Source organism: Boleophthalmus pectinirostris, unplaced genomic scaffold (genome assembly GCF_026225935.1).
Source record: "Boleophthalmus pectinirostris isolate CB_2022bp ecotype Guang Dong unplaced genomic scaffold, ASM2622593v1 HiC_scaffold_5, whole genome shotgun sequence".
Lineage (NCBI taxonomy): Eukaryota > Metazoa > Chordata > Actinopteri > Gobiiformes > Gobiidae > Boleophthalmus > Boleophthalmus pectinirostris.
The window spans coordinates 39,664,416-39,679,106 of record NW_026571404.1 but is presented as its reverse complement, the minus strand read 5'-3'; the positions used below and the strand labels follow the sequence as shown (position 1 = coordinate 39,679,106).

The 14,691-nt window shown below is 43.8% G+C and overlaps 1 protein-coding gene across 1 annotated transcript in view; it reads right to left on the bottom strand.

The window, feature by feature from the left end:
* atrnl1a (attractin-like 1a) overlaps nucleotides 1–14,691 on the bottom strand; it is a 499,802-nt gene that overhangs the window by 241,213 nt on the left and 243,898 nt on the right. Inside the window, exon 27 of the mRNA XM_055162865.1 lies at nucleotides 1,778–1,839. Coding sequence (XP_055018840.1) covers nucleotides 1,778–1,839 — 62 coding nt within the window. The remainder of the gene's footprint in view (nucleotides 1–1,777; nucleotides 1,840–14,691) is intronic.

Below are 14,691 nucleotides of genomic sequence, written 5' to 3'. Positions count from 1 at the left end.
ATACGTAGATCACAATTTTACATGTGTTCATGTAAACTGTAATATTCATCTAAAGTAGTGTGATAGTAGAAAATGTTCCATTGAACACTGCAGAACAAACAGACCTTCACAGAGACAGATCAGCAGATATGTCTGTGTTTTTATTCATGGATGTATTTTTATTGTTGTATTTTTGGCTATGTTCAGACTGCAGGACTTAATGCTCAATTTGGATTTTTTTTGTGAAATAAGATTTTTTTGCGAGATCATTCACATTTCCAAATAAATGCGACGAACAAAATGTGACTTGTATGTGATCTCCAGTGTGAACTTTCAACTCCCCAAAAGTGTCCTGCATGAGCACTGGAGACACGACAGCATCACACACAGCGAGTCTGCTCAGTGTTTATGGAAACGCTGGGCTTGTCTCCCAAAATCCGGTTCAGTTTTTGGTAAAATGGACAGGTTACACATCCACAGTCACTTTGTTTGTTTGGAGTCTTTAGCCTCCTTGTATTTGTCTCGCAGGCTCTTTATTTTTTGTTGACATTGGAGCCAGGACCATCTGTAGCAGCGCTCGAACATTTCTTTGGCATCATTTCAAAAACTGCCCAGTTCTGATAAGACTCCTCTAATTTGTCCTGAATACAGCGATCCCCCAAATATGAATGAACTCACTAACCTCACTTTCCCTCCACTGATGAGACTCTGAGCCTGACGTGTAGGTGGATGAATGTGACTTGACCGTTCAGACTGAAGTCACATGTCAAAAGGTCAGATATGTTTGAGTTTCAGGAGCACATATCCAAGTGGCCTGGGTCACATTTGAAAAAAAATCAGATCTGTGTGGTTCAGACTGTCATTAAAAGATCAGATCCAGGTCACACAGGCGCGAGAAAATCCGATTGGCATCACATCAGGCTGCAGTATGAACGTAGACTTTATTCAGGTGTGTTTTTATTAATGTCTGTGTTTTATTGTTGTGTTTATATTCATATATTTGTTTTTATTGTTAAAGAGTGTATGTAACCTGACATGTACGACCCAGAGTCTCAATATTTTGAATAAACTCACATGCCGGACAATACAAGATTACTCAAATATGTCAGAATCAATCTAACTACACCTCAGGGTAAGACGGTGGTAAAACACTATCAAAGACATTTCAGGAGATAAATCTTCATTGACAGAGGAGACAGACAGATTATGTCATGCACAGATGAACACACTGGTTTTGGACATCTCAATCACTCACAATCACTGTGTATTCAGTTCTCACGTCTGATCCCCTATGAACTATTGTCCACTGAATAGTGATCAGCAGTGTGCGCTCAAAGTGTCTTGAAGTGGTCATGTGTTATTTATCCTCCTAAATATTCCACACTCACAAGCACACATTAGACTGTTCCTACAATCTGCATTTACAGAGCACTATGACTGCTTTTCCTCAAATGATAAAAACTTCATTTATTTGCTTTTTCAATTTTAAAATTGCTGTCAAAAATAACTCCAAGGTTTTGAGAACCTGATAGGAGATATGAAACCCCAGTGTGTTTTCCAAAGAAAGCATTTATAAGATTACACTGTCTAAATGAATCATTTCAGTTTGATCTTTGTTTAAACTGGATCAGACTGACTTCTGCCTGCACAACACTTATTTTGGTCTTAAAAGGGGATTTTCATTTCACATACTCTGGGTCTGTGTGCTGCTCTTGTTGAACCTAGCTCAGCTGTGAGGAGATGAAGGTGCCAGTGAGCGCCCCCTGCTGGACACGGTTCAGTGGTGTGGTGGACCTACCTGAAGAAAGTGACGAAGAACTGCACCAGGTCCATGATGGAGTTGTGCTGAGAGAACGCGATCTGAAAAACACAGGGACACACACACGTCAAGCTGTTATCTAATTCATGATTCATGCCCGTGGTTTCCCTGGTCACTGTTGGCTGCTCTTGTGGCTGACTAGCTGGCACAATGAGCAGTTTTTTACACTTTCTTTTTAATATATATATATTTTTTATCTTAATTTTTTTAACTTACTGTTTTGGGATTTGGGCCAACTAAGAAGAGCAGCTTGTGCAATTCAAAGGATGGACAGTAAAGGACTATTGGATTGTCGGCAGCCCAGCTTGGAGATAGTTATGCAAACAAACTATCTCTGAAATGTAACAGACTTTTACACTTATCACCAACCGAAGCATCAGAGGCTTAAGAAGGTTTCTGTTGTGTGTCCAGAGTTCACCTGCTCCCCCTGGAGGCTGCTGTGATGCTGCAGGACACAGAGGAAACACAGGAGGGACACTTTTGTCCTGAGGGCTGTTGCTGCTCAGATCCAGTGTCAGGACAGTGTGAGGGGAGTATCCCTCACACTGTCCTGACACTGGATCTGATGACTCGACCTGTTGAGCTGCACTGACACTTTTGTTTGATTTTTTTTTTTTCTATTTTTATTGTATTCAAACTGCGGCTCAGGACAAATAAAGTGATTTTGTTTGATTGACACGTGTTGTGCATATGTCCTCAGCTCCACCATTAGAAGCACTGTTCAGTTCAGTCCAATTCAACTTTATTTATATAGCACATTTTATAAACAAAACAGTTTCCAGAGTGCTTCACATAGAAGTGTTTTAACTAAAACGTCAGCAGAATTATGGTCCAAACAAAAGAAACTAATAGAATCAATAAATAAAAGACTAATAATAAAAGTAATGGACAAAAATAATAAAATCAATAAATAAAGGCAGTACTAAAAATAAAATGGATACAAACGGTAAATAAATAAAAGACACAGAGGGTTATATTAAAAGTCAGAGAGTAAGACGAGACTTAAAACTCTCCACTGTGGGGCTGTGAGGACGTGGGGGGGCAGAGTGTTCCAGAGTTTGGGGCTGGTCACAGAGATTTAAGTCTTGGTTTAGGCCCCACGAGCTGGAGCTGGCCCTCGGACCTCAGAGCGCAGGAGGGAGTAAATCTGGATGAGGTCCGAGTCGTACTGTGGGGCCAGAACATTCAAAGCTTTACAACAAACAATAAAATCTTAAAATCAATTCTAAAATGAACAGAAAGTCAGTGCAAAGACGCAAGAACTGGTGAAATGGGATCGCACTTTTTGCTCAGCACAGCAGAGTTCTGGACTAACTGCAAGTGATGAAGTGCATTTTGGTTGATGTGTCTATAACAAGACTCTTGCTCTTTCTTCAGAGACATTGTTCCCTGAAATTGATGCTAACAATACTTATCATGTTAACAGTGCACTTCCTGATTATCAGAGAAAAAAAAAAACAAACACTTTAGAATCAGATGTTGAAAGCACAGAGCGGACTTATTTATGACCTCAAGACCTGTTTATACTATATATACAGTGTTGGGAAGGTTAAAATGTAATCCCCTACAGATTACAGATTACATACTCCAAAATGTAGTTTGTAACAGAATCCATTAAATTACTTAAAGTGAGTAATGTAGTTTGAATACTTTGGATTATTTGATTTGCTGTAGAGAAGCAAAGACTAGAATATCGTATCATAAGATGTTTTGTCTGCTAAAAGAAAATAAAAAGACCAGATTTTACTCAACCAAATTAAAAATATTATTGATAGAAGAGGAGGAGACACGCCCACGCAGATTGATTTAGTCCTGTTAAATCCTGTTTGAGACATAGTTTAGACCTGGTTTTGGTCCTGGATTAGACCTGTTTTAGTCCTGGTTTAGATCTAGTTTAGACCTGGTTTTAGTCCTGGTTTAGATCTAGTTTAGACCTGGTTTTAGTCCTGGTTTAGATCTAGTTTAGACCTGGTTACTCTGGCAATAAGTGGAATTACCGAGAAAAAAAAAAAAAAAAAAAGCAGGGGGGTGAAAAAAAGTGAGAGATAATTGGATTAATGTAACTGTAATCCAGTTATCTCTCACTCAAGCAGTAACTGTATCTGAATACAGTTACTCATAATTTGTACTCTGATTACGTAATGCCAGTATATATAATCGGGACAACACCCGTTTTGCTCAAACACATGAGAAAAAAAATCAGGTAAAACCTTTCAGCTGTCCTTTGATTCACTGGCTTGTTTTTATTTCCTTGTATTTGTTTTCTGGTTACTGTTCACTAAGCAATACATGTTTTATTGTAATGGAACCCATGCACACAGGCTCGTCTAACTCCAACCAGATGACAAGACCAGATTTATATTTATAAGCACGCATTGGGATAAATCGTACTTTTACACATTTTACTGAAAAAAAACAACATTATATTAGTCCAACAAGCGTGGTCTCATTCTTTTGTGTGATGAAAAGAGATGATTTAGTCCAGAGTTTACGACGGCTTTGTACTTGAAGTCGCCTGAATCCAGTTTACACCAGCTCCCTGTTAAACCACGAAAGACTTCAGCAGATCTTTCCTCATCAAAACATACCTGGAGTTGAGCTATTAGAACTGTTTGGATCATTTCAGCGCTGGAATTGCCTATCTTGACTAAACTTAAGATAAAAGACATTGTTAACTTGAAAAACTACAGCTTCATGGCGTCACCAGGTGGAAGACTGAGCCTTGGAGATGTAGACAAACTATTAATAAAGGTTTACTCCAACATGTGTGAATGAAACAAAACACAACTCCAGGTCTGTTTTTGAGGAGATTTACGGCATGATAACATGTTTTAAAGTTCACAAGAGTCATTTTCGTATAATATAGGACCTTTAAGCAACAGTGACAGCTCTGAAAGTTTACAAAGCCCTGTTATTTTAACCTGAAACACATGCTTTAGTTTTATACCCTCTGATCCCAGTATTTTATCGGGTCAAATAAAGGCAACTGATTTAAATCAAAACACTGATCTCATAAACTCATAAAAGGACTTCAAAAACTACAGAGCTGATTTACAGACCTTAAATTGCTACACAACACTGTGATTCCAAAGTTCTCAAAAATACAAAAATAAAGCAGTGCAGAGTAAAGCGCAGGGGGCAGGTATGGAGCTGGTTCAAAGGTTCCAAAATATGTGTATGTGATTTTGAACTACGAGTGAAGAACATGTTCCGACATCCCTTCATACCATCATGTCTCTATTTAGACGTGTCGGTATTAGGACACTTTCTAGTATTGCTGCTCCGACACGTCATATATGGTGCAGAAAGAACAAAAATGTGGCTGTTTGCTGCAGGTGTTCCAATCAGTAGGAGCAGGTAGAGGGTGCTCTTGGAAAAAAGGATTAAAAATAAAACACAACAAATTCCAGGCACTCCAAAAAAGTAGAAAAAAATAATAATAATTAAAAAAAAAAGTAAAAAAAATCACACGAGGAAAAATATAGTTAAAAGGCCTTTATTTGAATGGCCAAAGCCAACATGTTTCAACTTTAACTGGTCTTCATCAATGCTTAATTAAATTAATTAATTTACTTTTTCTACTTTTTTGGAGTGCCTGGAATCTGTTGTGTTTTACGTCATACACGGTGTTCTCCACAGATCGCCTACATGACCCAATGAATGAAGCACAAAGGCCCATGCAGCCTCAGTTTAGATTCGATATTTTTCCAAAGTCTGACCTATGCTCTTTTTTAAAATTCATGACTGTTTCCCTTGGCGATGAGTTAGGACATTTTCCTGCTGTCTGATCTCCTGTGTGGCCGACGTATTCTCTGATCAAGGCCCAAGCATCTTGTGATACATGGGAGTGCAAAATATAATAGTCTACTACATTAATATTATTCATGTCGGAAAAGCGGAATGTTTGAAAAATAGTAAAGTCCTTCTACTCTGACGCTTGAAAAATGATGTTTATGCCGCTACTCAATTAGACAATTAGACGTCAATGTGTAAATAGCGGCATGTTGGAATAGCAGCAGAGCCTTCAGAATGAACTGTCCACTTAAAGGGATATATATATATATATATATATTTTTACATGAGTCTGTATGTCATCCCCGTCAGCAGTGTCGTGCTGACACTGACTTACCCCCGACAGCGTCCGGTGAGCCGAGATACTGGTCAGTTTTGGTGCTGATGAAAGTAGTCCCGCAAGTTGACTGGGGACTGTTAAATAAAGCATTTTTTTTCTCAAAACAATCTGTGTTCAAAAGAGTGACACATTTGCATCACAAAACCTTTGTCCTCAAAAAAGTCAGACCTCATAATCGCTTGGTACTATTTTCTCTCCGTTCATATCACTGCGCACTGCTGCCAGCTGACAGCTGCACCTGGTTCACTTTGTTTACTGCTCGGAATGTTGGTGACAACATGTCTGATTACGACACCGACAATAAAGACATTGCCTTTACCACAAAGCCAAAGGGAGATCTTTATGAACCTGAATATGTGGTACAAGTTGAAGCTGGAGCCGTGAGAGACCGAGTGAGCGACAATCACCATCACATCATTTATAAACTCGTACACAGCGAACATAGAGTCTACACTGTGACTGAAACATGGATGACTAATAGAAACATAGAATCATCCACACGTCCACGTAGCTGCTGCCAACAGTGTACGAGACATTTACAATAGTAATAACAGTCGACTAATAAAGTTATGTTTTGTAGAAGCTTCACTGGTGATATGACACTGAGTGATTTACAGCTGATTCTTGATCGCCTGTCCACTTGTAAACATCGCGGAAGTCTGAGCACGTAAACACCGCCGAACAACTGAAGAAAGTGATGTATCTGTGCTCAGCTGTCACCTGGCGGCAGCCAGTGCCAAGCGATTATGAGGTCTGACTTTTTTAAGGACAAAGGTTTTGTGATGCAAATGTATCACTCTTTTGAACACAGATTGTTTTGAGAAGAAAAACACTTTATTTTAATGTCTCCAGCGAACTTGCCGGACTACTTTCATCAGCACCAAAACTGACCAGTATCTCGGCTCACTGGACGCTGTCGGGGGTAAGTGAGTGTTGCACGACACTGCTGACGGGGATGACATACAGACTCATGTCAAAAAACTCAAACTATCCCTTTAAATGTACAGGATGTCACTTTCTGGAGGTGTCATGTCACCTCCATGGAACCAGAAAATTAAAACCATACTTCAGGACATATAGGTAAATGCGTGTTATGACCTACTGTAGAAGATTATAACCAAAGGAGGAAGACGCTCACCTGCAGGCCACATCAGTCAGGTTTGTGGAGATGCAAGCACGCTTACACTAAGTATGTTTTTCAACGCAATAAACACAATCACAATGCAAAAACATGCTTTTAGTTTAGTTTATTTCGGCCTAAAATGTACATACAGTGACTTTTACTTCTTAAAGTCTGAACCAAGACGAAGACTGTCTGCAGTCACAGGATGTTGATTCCACAGAGTTGTCGTGTAACAAACTTTGTGATTGGACACAGTCGTCTGCTCACAGCCAAACACACTTTAGCTTTAGTTTGTCTCTATTATCTCTATGAGTATTTTAGGAACACGCGCCATGCCCTGAAGCCTGTGCACACTCAGATCTGATCAGAGCATCAGATGTGTCCCGCGCGCTCAGTGGGCGGCCATCTTTGTGCTGGCTGTGTGTGTGGCTGTGTGCTGATGTGGCGCTGTAGCCGTTAGCGGTGTGAGCCTAGCCTAGCCGCGCGTCTCCTCTCCTCTGTGCTCTGGTGTTAAGAGGATTATGATGGCAGACATAATTGATTTTCCATGAGCTTTGTGCCCTGTAGGAGTCCACAGTGCAGCCCCACGCTCTGATCAGCGCATTGTACGCTCAAGTCTGTCTTAATACAAGGACTTGCGCTGTTTAGATGGAGTTGTGGGATACTGGTTATGAATGTATTTGAGGATGGTGTAAGAGGATGTGGTGTCTGCAGTCTGTGTCAAACATCTCAGTAACACTTAAAGATCATGAAACTATTAAAGAGGAGGTATTTCTATGGGTTATAGGGATGCGCCGATATGATACTTATTTACTCATACTTGTTAAACATTTGTCGATATCACACACTGATACCATTATTACACATCATCCCAGTTATGAGAAACCTGGATAAATAAAGTGACTGTACATGAGTGAAATGACTGTTAAATAAAGAGCTGTGCTGCACATGTACGACCGTCACAAGTATGACCTGCACACACACGACCTGCACACGTACGACCTGCACACGTACGACCTGCACACGACCTGCACACGTACGACCTGCACACGTACGACCTGCACACACACGACCTGCACACGTACGACCTGCACACGCACGACCTGCACAAGTACGACCTGCACACGTACGACCTGCACAAGTACGACCTGCACACGTACGACCTGCACACGTACGACCTGCACACGTACGACCTGCACAAGTACGACCTGCACAAGTACGACCTGCACACGTACGACCTGCACACGTACGACCTGCACACGTACGACCTGCACACGTACGCACACGTATGACCTGCAGACATATGACCAGCACAAGTACGACCTGCACACGTACGACCTGCACACGTACGACCTGCACAAGTGCGACCTGCACACGTACGACCTGCACACGTGCGACCTGCACAAGTGCGACCTGCACACGTACGACCTGCACACGTACGACCTGCACACGTGCGACCTGCACACTCATGACAAGTTTAACAAGAACCATCTCCAACTCGATCTACACACAGAACAGACTCACCATGTAAACAGCAGATCCAGGATTCTCTGCCTTAACCAGGACATTGATATGCATGGAAACACACTCAGTGTATCCTCATGGTGGTGGGGGGTTAAAGTATTGGTATTGGTACTCAGTAACGGCAAGTACAAAAATGTTTATACTCGTACTTTTATTGGTTTTCAAAGAAGCGGTTTTAGATCACCATATTCGTTTTATTGTTTTGAAAATGTATTCATCAAAAACAATGTACCAACAAATTTTATAAGTTTTGTTTTTGATGATGCTAGAAAGCTACAAAAACTGATTTTGCATAATTTCCCCCAATATGCTTCACAGAACATGAATAATGTGCATTCATAATGAACAAAATAATGTATTAAGCATGATTCAGTCTTAGTAAGTACTTAATCAATACCCCAACACTAACTCCCATGCTCCTGCACCGCCATTCTTCATAAATATACAAAAACTTCACAAACCTGATGCGATGTGCAGTAGTTTCATTGCTAAGATGCACGCTGATTGCATTGTGATAGGGCTCTGAATGGGGAGTGACTTAGCGCAGAGAGCAAAGGGAGGGAGGACTCAGAGAAATGAAAGTGAAACTTATAAAACACGTTAATATATTGATTTATATAGGAATATAGTTTCTGTGATGTGTTAATAAACAGCCTCTCTTTAAGTTCTAAATCTAAAACTTAAATGACCAAAAGTACATTTAAAAAAAAATATAGACCAACATGAAGTGTGATACGTCCTGAAGTGAATCCTCAGATCCACTCACTCTGAGTCGTGTTGTTTTACAGTGAGCCTCTGAAACACTGAACCCAACACACCTGTGCTGTAAAGAGACCACACGAGCTCTGGAGCACACACACACACACGTCCACATACACACACACACACACACAACAACACTGAGAGAACTGCGACTACACATCTCACTACATGGTATTGATTGTTTGCAGCTGCTGGTATCTACATTCTCTGGGAGTGTGCAGCTGTAGGCACTGCTCTGTCTGAAGTTCTGTTACACTTTAATTTGAGTTTTAATTTAACACAACCTGACCAGAAAGAACCAACTCTCTCACACAGAAAATTACAATTACAATTAGCCAACAGTTATGTAAGTTACTCTCACTCTCACCTCCTGAATCCTACGAGTATCACGGATAAAGAAAATTAAACTGGAAAACCAAGTACGTCTCAATGGGTGTGTACTGGTGCTGGTAAAAATGGGGGAGAGCAGCAAAATGGCATCTGGAAAATAAGTGATTAAAGATGACTTAAAAACATGTGCAAGTGACTCCGAATACAACTTCATAGGGTCAATGAGGAGAAACTAATAGAACATAGTTAAAAGCTCTGAAAAGTCCAGTTTGCAGTTTGTCATCACAATCACAGACATCATGACAGGTTTTATAACATATTTCTTCTTCATTCGCTCTGCTGCTGCTAAATGAGCCCCATCATATACAGCCCTGTGTGTGTGTGTGTGTGTGTGTGTGTGTGTGTGTGTGTGTCTGTGAGAGCCCACACAGTCCACACTGGGCTTCAGAGTTTTGCAGACACTGTGCAGCAGGTAGAAGTGTAGACAAACAAAAAAAAAAAAACAACAACAAGAGAGGAGTGTAAAAACGTTAGAGTAAAGCTGATTCTACTCCACTGGGACACAGCAGAACACAGACGGGCTGTACACACACGCCAACTCAGCAATCCACACGATTATCACCAAATAGTGTTATTATGAACACACTGCGCACTAACACACTACACTAACACACTACACTAACACACACACACACACACACACTACACTAACACACACACACTACACTAACACACACACACACACACACTACACTAACACACACACACTACACTAACACACACACACACTACACTAACACACATACACACACACACACACTACACTAACACACACACACACACACACACACACATACACACACACACACACACACACACACACACACACTACACACACACACACACACTACACACACACACATACACTAACACACACACACACACTAACACACTAACTACACACACACACACACTACACACTACACACACACACACTAAACTAACACACACACACTAAACTAACACACACACACACACACACACACTACACACACACACACTAACACACACTACACTAACACACACTAACACTACACACACACACACACTACACTAACACACACACACTACACTAACACACACTACACACACACACACACACACTACACTACACACACACACACACTACACTAACACACACACTACACTAACACACACTACACTAACACACACACACTACACTAACACACACACACTACACTACACACACACTACACACACACACACACACACTACACTACACACACTACACACACACTACACTAACTACACACACACACACTAACACACACACACACACACTACACAACACACACACACAACACACTACACTAACACACACACACTAACACACACACACTACACTAACACACACACACACTACACTAACACACACACACACTAACACACACACTACACACACACACACACACTACACACTACACTAACACACACACACACTACACTAACACACACACACTACACACACACACACACACTACACTAACACACACACACTACACTAACACACACACACTACACTAACACACACACACACACTACACTAACACACACACACACACACTACACTACACACACACACACACACACACACACTACACTAACACACACACACACACACACACTAACACTACACACACACACACACACACACTACACACACACACTACACTAACACACACACACACACTACACTACACACACACACACTAACACACACACACTACACACACACACACTACACACACACACACACTAACACTACACACACACTACACTAACACACACTACACACACACACACTACACACACACACACTACACACACACACACTACACACTAACACACACACTACACACACACACACACACTACACACTACACAACACACACACACACATACACTAACACACACACACACACTACACACACACACACAACACACACACTACACACACACACACTAACACACACACACACACACACACTACACACACACACACTACACTAACACACACACACTACACTAACACACACACACACTACACTAACACACACACACTACACTAACACACACACATACACACACACACACACACACTAACACTAACACACACACACTACACTACACACACACACTACACTAACACACACACACTACACTAACACACACACACACTACACACACACACACACACACACTACACACACACACACACACACTACACACACACACACTACACTAACACACACACACTACACTAACACTAACACACACACACACACACACACACACTACACACACTACACTAACACACACACACTACACTAACACACATACACTACACTAACACACACACTAACACACACACACTACACTAACACACACACACACACTACACACACACACTAACACACACACACATACACTAACACACACACACACTACACACACACACACTACACTACACACACACACACACTACACACACACACACACACTACACTAACACACACACACTACACTAACACACACACACACTACACTAACACACACACACTACACACACACACACACTACACTACACACACTACACTAACACACACACACTACACTAACTAACACACACACTACACTACACTAACACACACACACTACACACACACACACACACACACTACACACACACACTACACTAACACACACACTACACACACACTACACTAACACACACACACTACACACACTACACACACACACACTACACTAAGAGCAGACTGAAGACTGAAAATGATTGAAAACTTTTTCAATTTACAACTGCAGTCAGTGAAGAGCCAATCAGAGAGCAGCTCAGGACATGCTTCTGTCTGAGCAGCTGTCACAGTGTAAGTCACACAAACCAAACTCTTCCAAAAAGATCATTTCTTTCTCATAGTGCCCTGTCTGTGTTTGGGAGCGGTCCATGTATGTGATCATTCGTTGTGTTGATAACTAATATCCTTGGCTTCCTTCTTCATGTTTGTGATCTATGTTACAGCTTTACCCTTATCACACTGAGAGAAACGAAGAACGTTTCAGAAGCCCCACATGATGAGTTCCAATCAGAGGCCAGTTACGTCGCCCGGAATGGCGTCACCGGGGCCCCACCCTGGAGCCAGGCCTGGGGTGGGTGCTCGAAGGCGAGCGTCTGGTGGCCGGGCCTTCTCCCACGGGGCCCGGCCGGGCACAGCCCGAACGAGTGACGTGGGGCCACCCTTCCGTGGGCCCACCACCTGCGGGAGGAGCCATATGGGGCCGGTGCAGAGAGATCTGGGCGGCAGTCGAAGGCGGGGGCCTCGACGACCGGATCTCCGGACATGGAGACTAGCTCTGGGGACATGGAATGTCACCTCGCTGGGGGGAAGGAGCTGAGCTTGGGGGGAGCGTTACTAGATATAGTCGGCCTAACCTCCACGCACAGTTTGGGCTCTGGAACCCAACTCCTTGAGAGGGGCTGGACTCTCCATTTCTCTGGCGTTGGCCGCGGGAGCAGCGGCGGGCTGGTGTGGGCTCATTGCCCCCACAGCTCAGCTGCTGTGTGTTGGAGTTCACCCCGGTGAACGAGAGGGTCGCGTCCCTGCGCCTCCGGTTCGGGGACAGGTCTCTCACTGTGGTGTCGGCCTACGGGCCGAACAGCAGTGCTGAGTACCCGGCCTTCTTGGAGTCCTTGGGAGGGGTACTAGACAGTGCACCGACCGGGGACTCCGTTGTTCTACTGGGGGACTTCAACGCCCACGTGGGCAATGACAGTGACACTTGGAGAGGGGTGATTGGGAGGAACGGCCTCCCCGATCTGAACCCGAGTGGTGTTTTGTTATTGGACTTCTGTGCTAGTCACGGTTTGTCCATAACGAACACCATGTTCGAGCACAAGGGTGTCCATAAGTGCACGTGGCACAAGGACGCCGTAGGCCGGAGGTCGATGATCAACTTTGTAGTCGTGTCATCTGACCTCCGGCCGCGTGTCTTGGTCACTCAGGTGAAGAGAGGGGCTGAGCTGTCAACTGATCACCACCTGGTTGTGAGTTGGGTTCGCTGGCGGAGGAGGAAGCCGGAAAGACCTGGCAGGCCCAAGCGTGTAGTGAGGGTCTGTTGGGAACATCTGGCGGAGCCCTCTGTCAGAGGGGAGGACTTCTCCCGGATTCCGGGGGAGGCTGGAGATATGGAGTCCGAGTGGGCTTCATTCTCGGCCTCTATTGTCGATGCGGCTGCTCGGAGCTGTGGGCGTAAGATCTGTGGTGCCTGTCACGGCGGCAATCCCCGAACCCGGTGGTGGACACCGGAAGTAAGGGATGCCGTCAAGCTGAAGAAGGAGTCCTATCGGGTCTTGTTGGCTTGTGGGACTCCTGGGGCAGCTGATGGGTACCGGCGGGCCAAGCGTGCTGCAGCTCGTGCGGTTGCAGAGGCAAAAACTCGGAGCTGGGAGGAGTTCGGGGAGGCCATGGAGAAGGACTATCGGACGGCCTCAAAGAGATTCTGGCAAACCCTCCGGTGCCTCAGGAGGGGGAAGCAGTTCTTCGCCAACACTTTTTACAGTGCGGGGGGAGAGCTGTTGACCTCGACTGGGGACGTTGTCCGGTGGTGGAAGGAATACTTTGAGGATCTCCTCAATCCCACCGTCACGTCTTCCGAGGAGGAAGCCGAGGCTTGGGACTCGGAGGCGGACTCGTCCATCACCCTGGCTGAAGTCACTGAGGTGGTTGGAAAGCTCCTTGGTGGCAAGGCTCAGGGGGTGGACGAGATCCTTCCTGAGTCCCTCGTGGTGTCCTGTGGGGGGTGCTCTGGGAGTATGGGGTCCAGGGCCCTTTGCTAAGGGCTGTCCGGTCCCTGTATGACCGGAGCAGAAGCTGTGTTCGTTGCCGGCAGTAAGTCAGACCTGTTCCCGGTGCACGTTGGACTCCG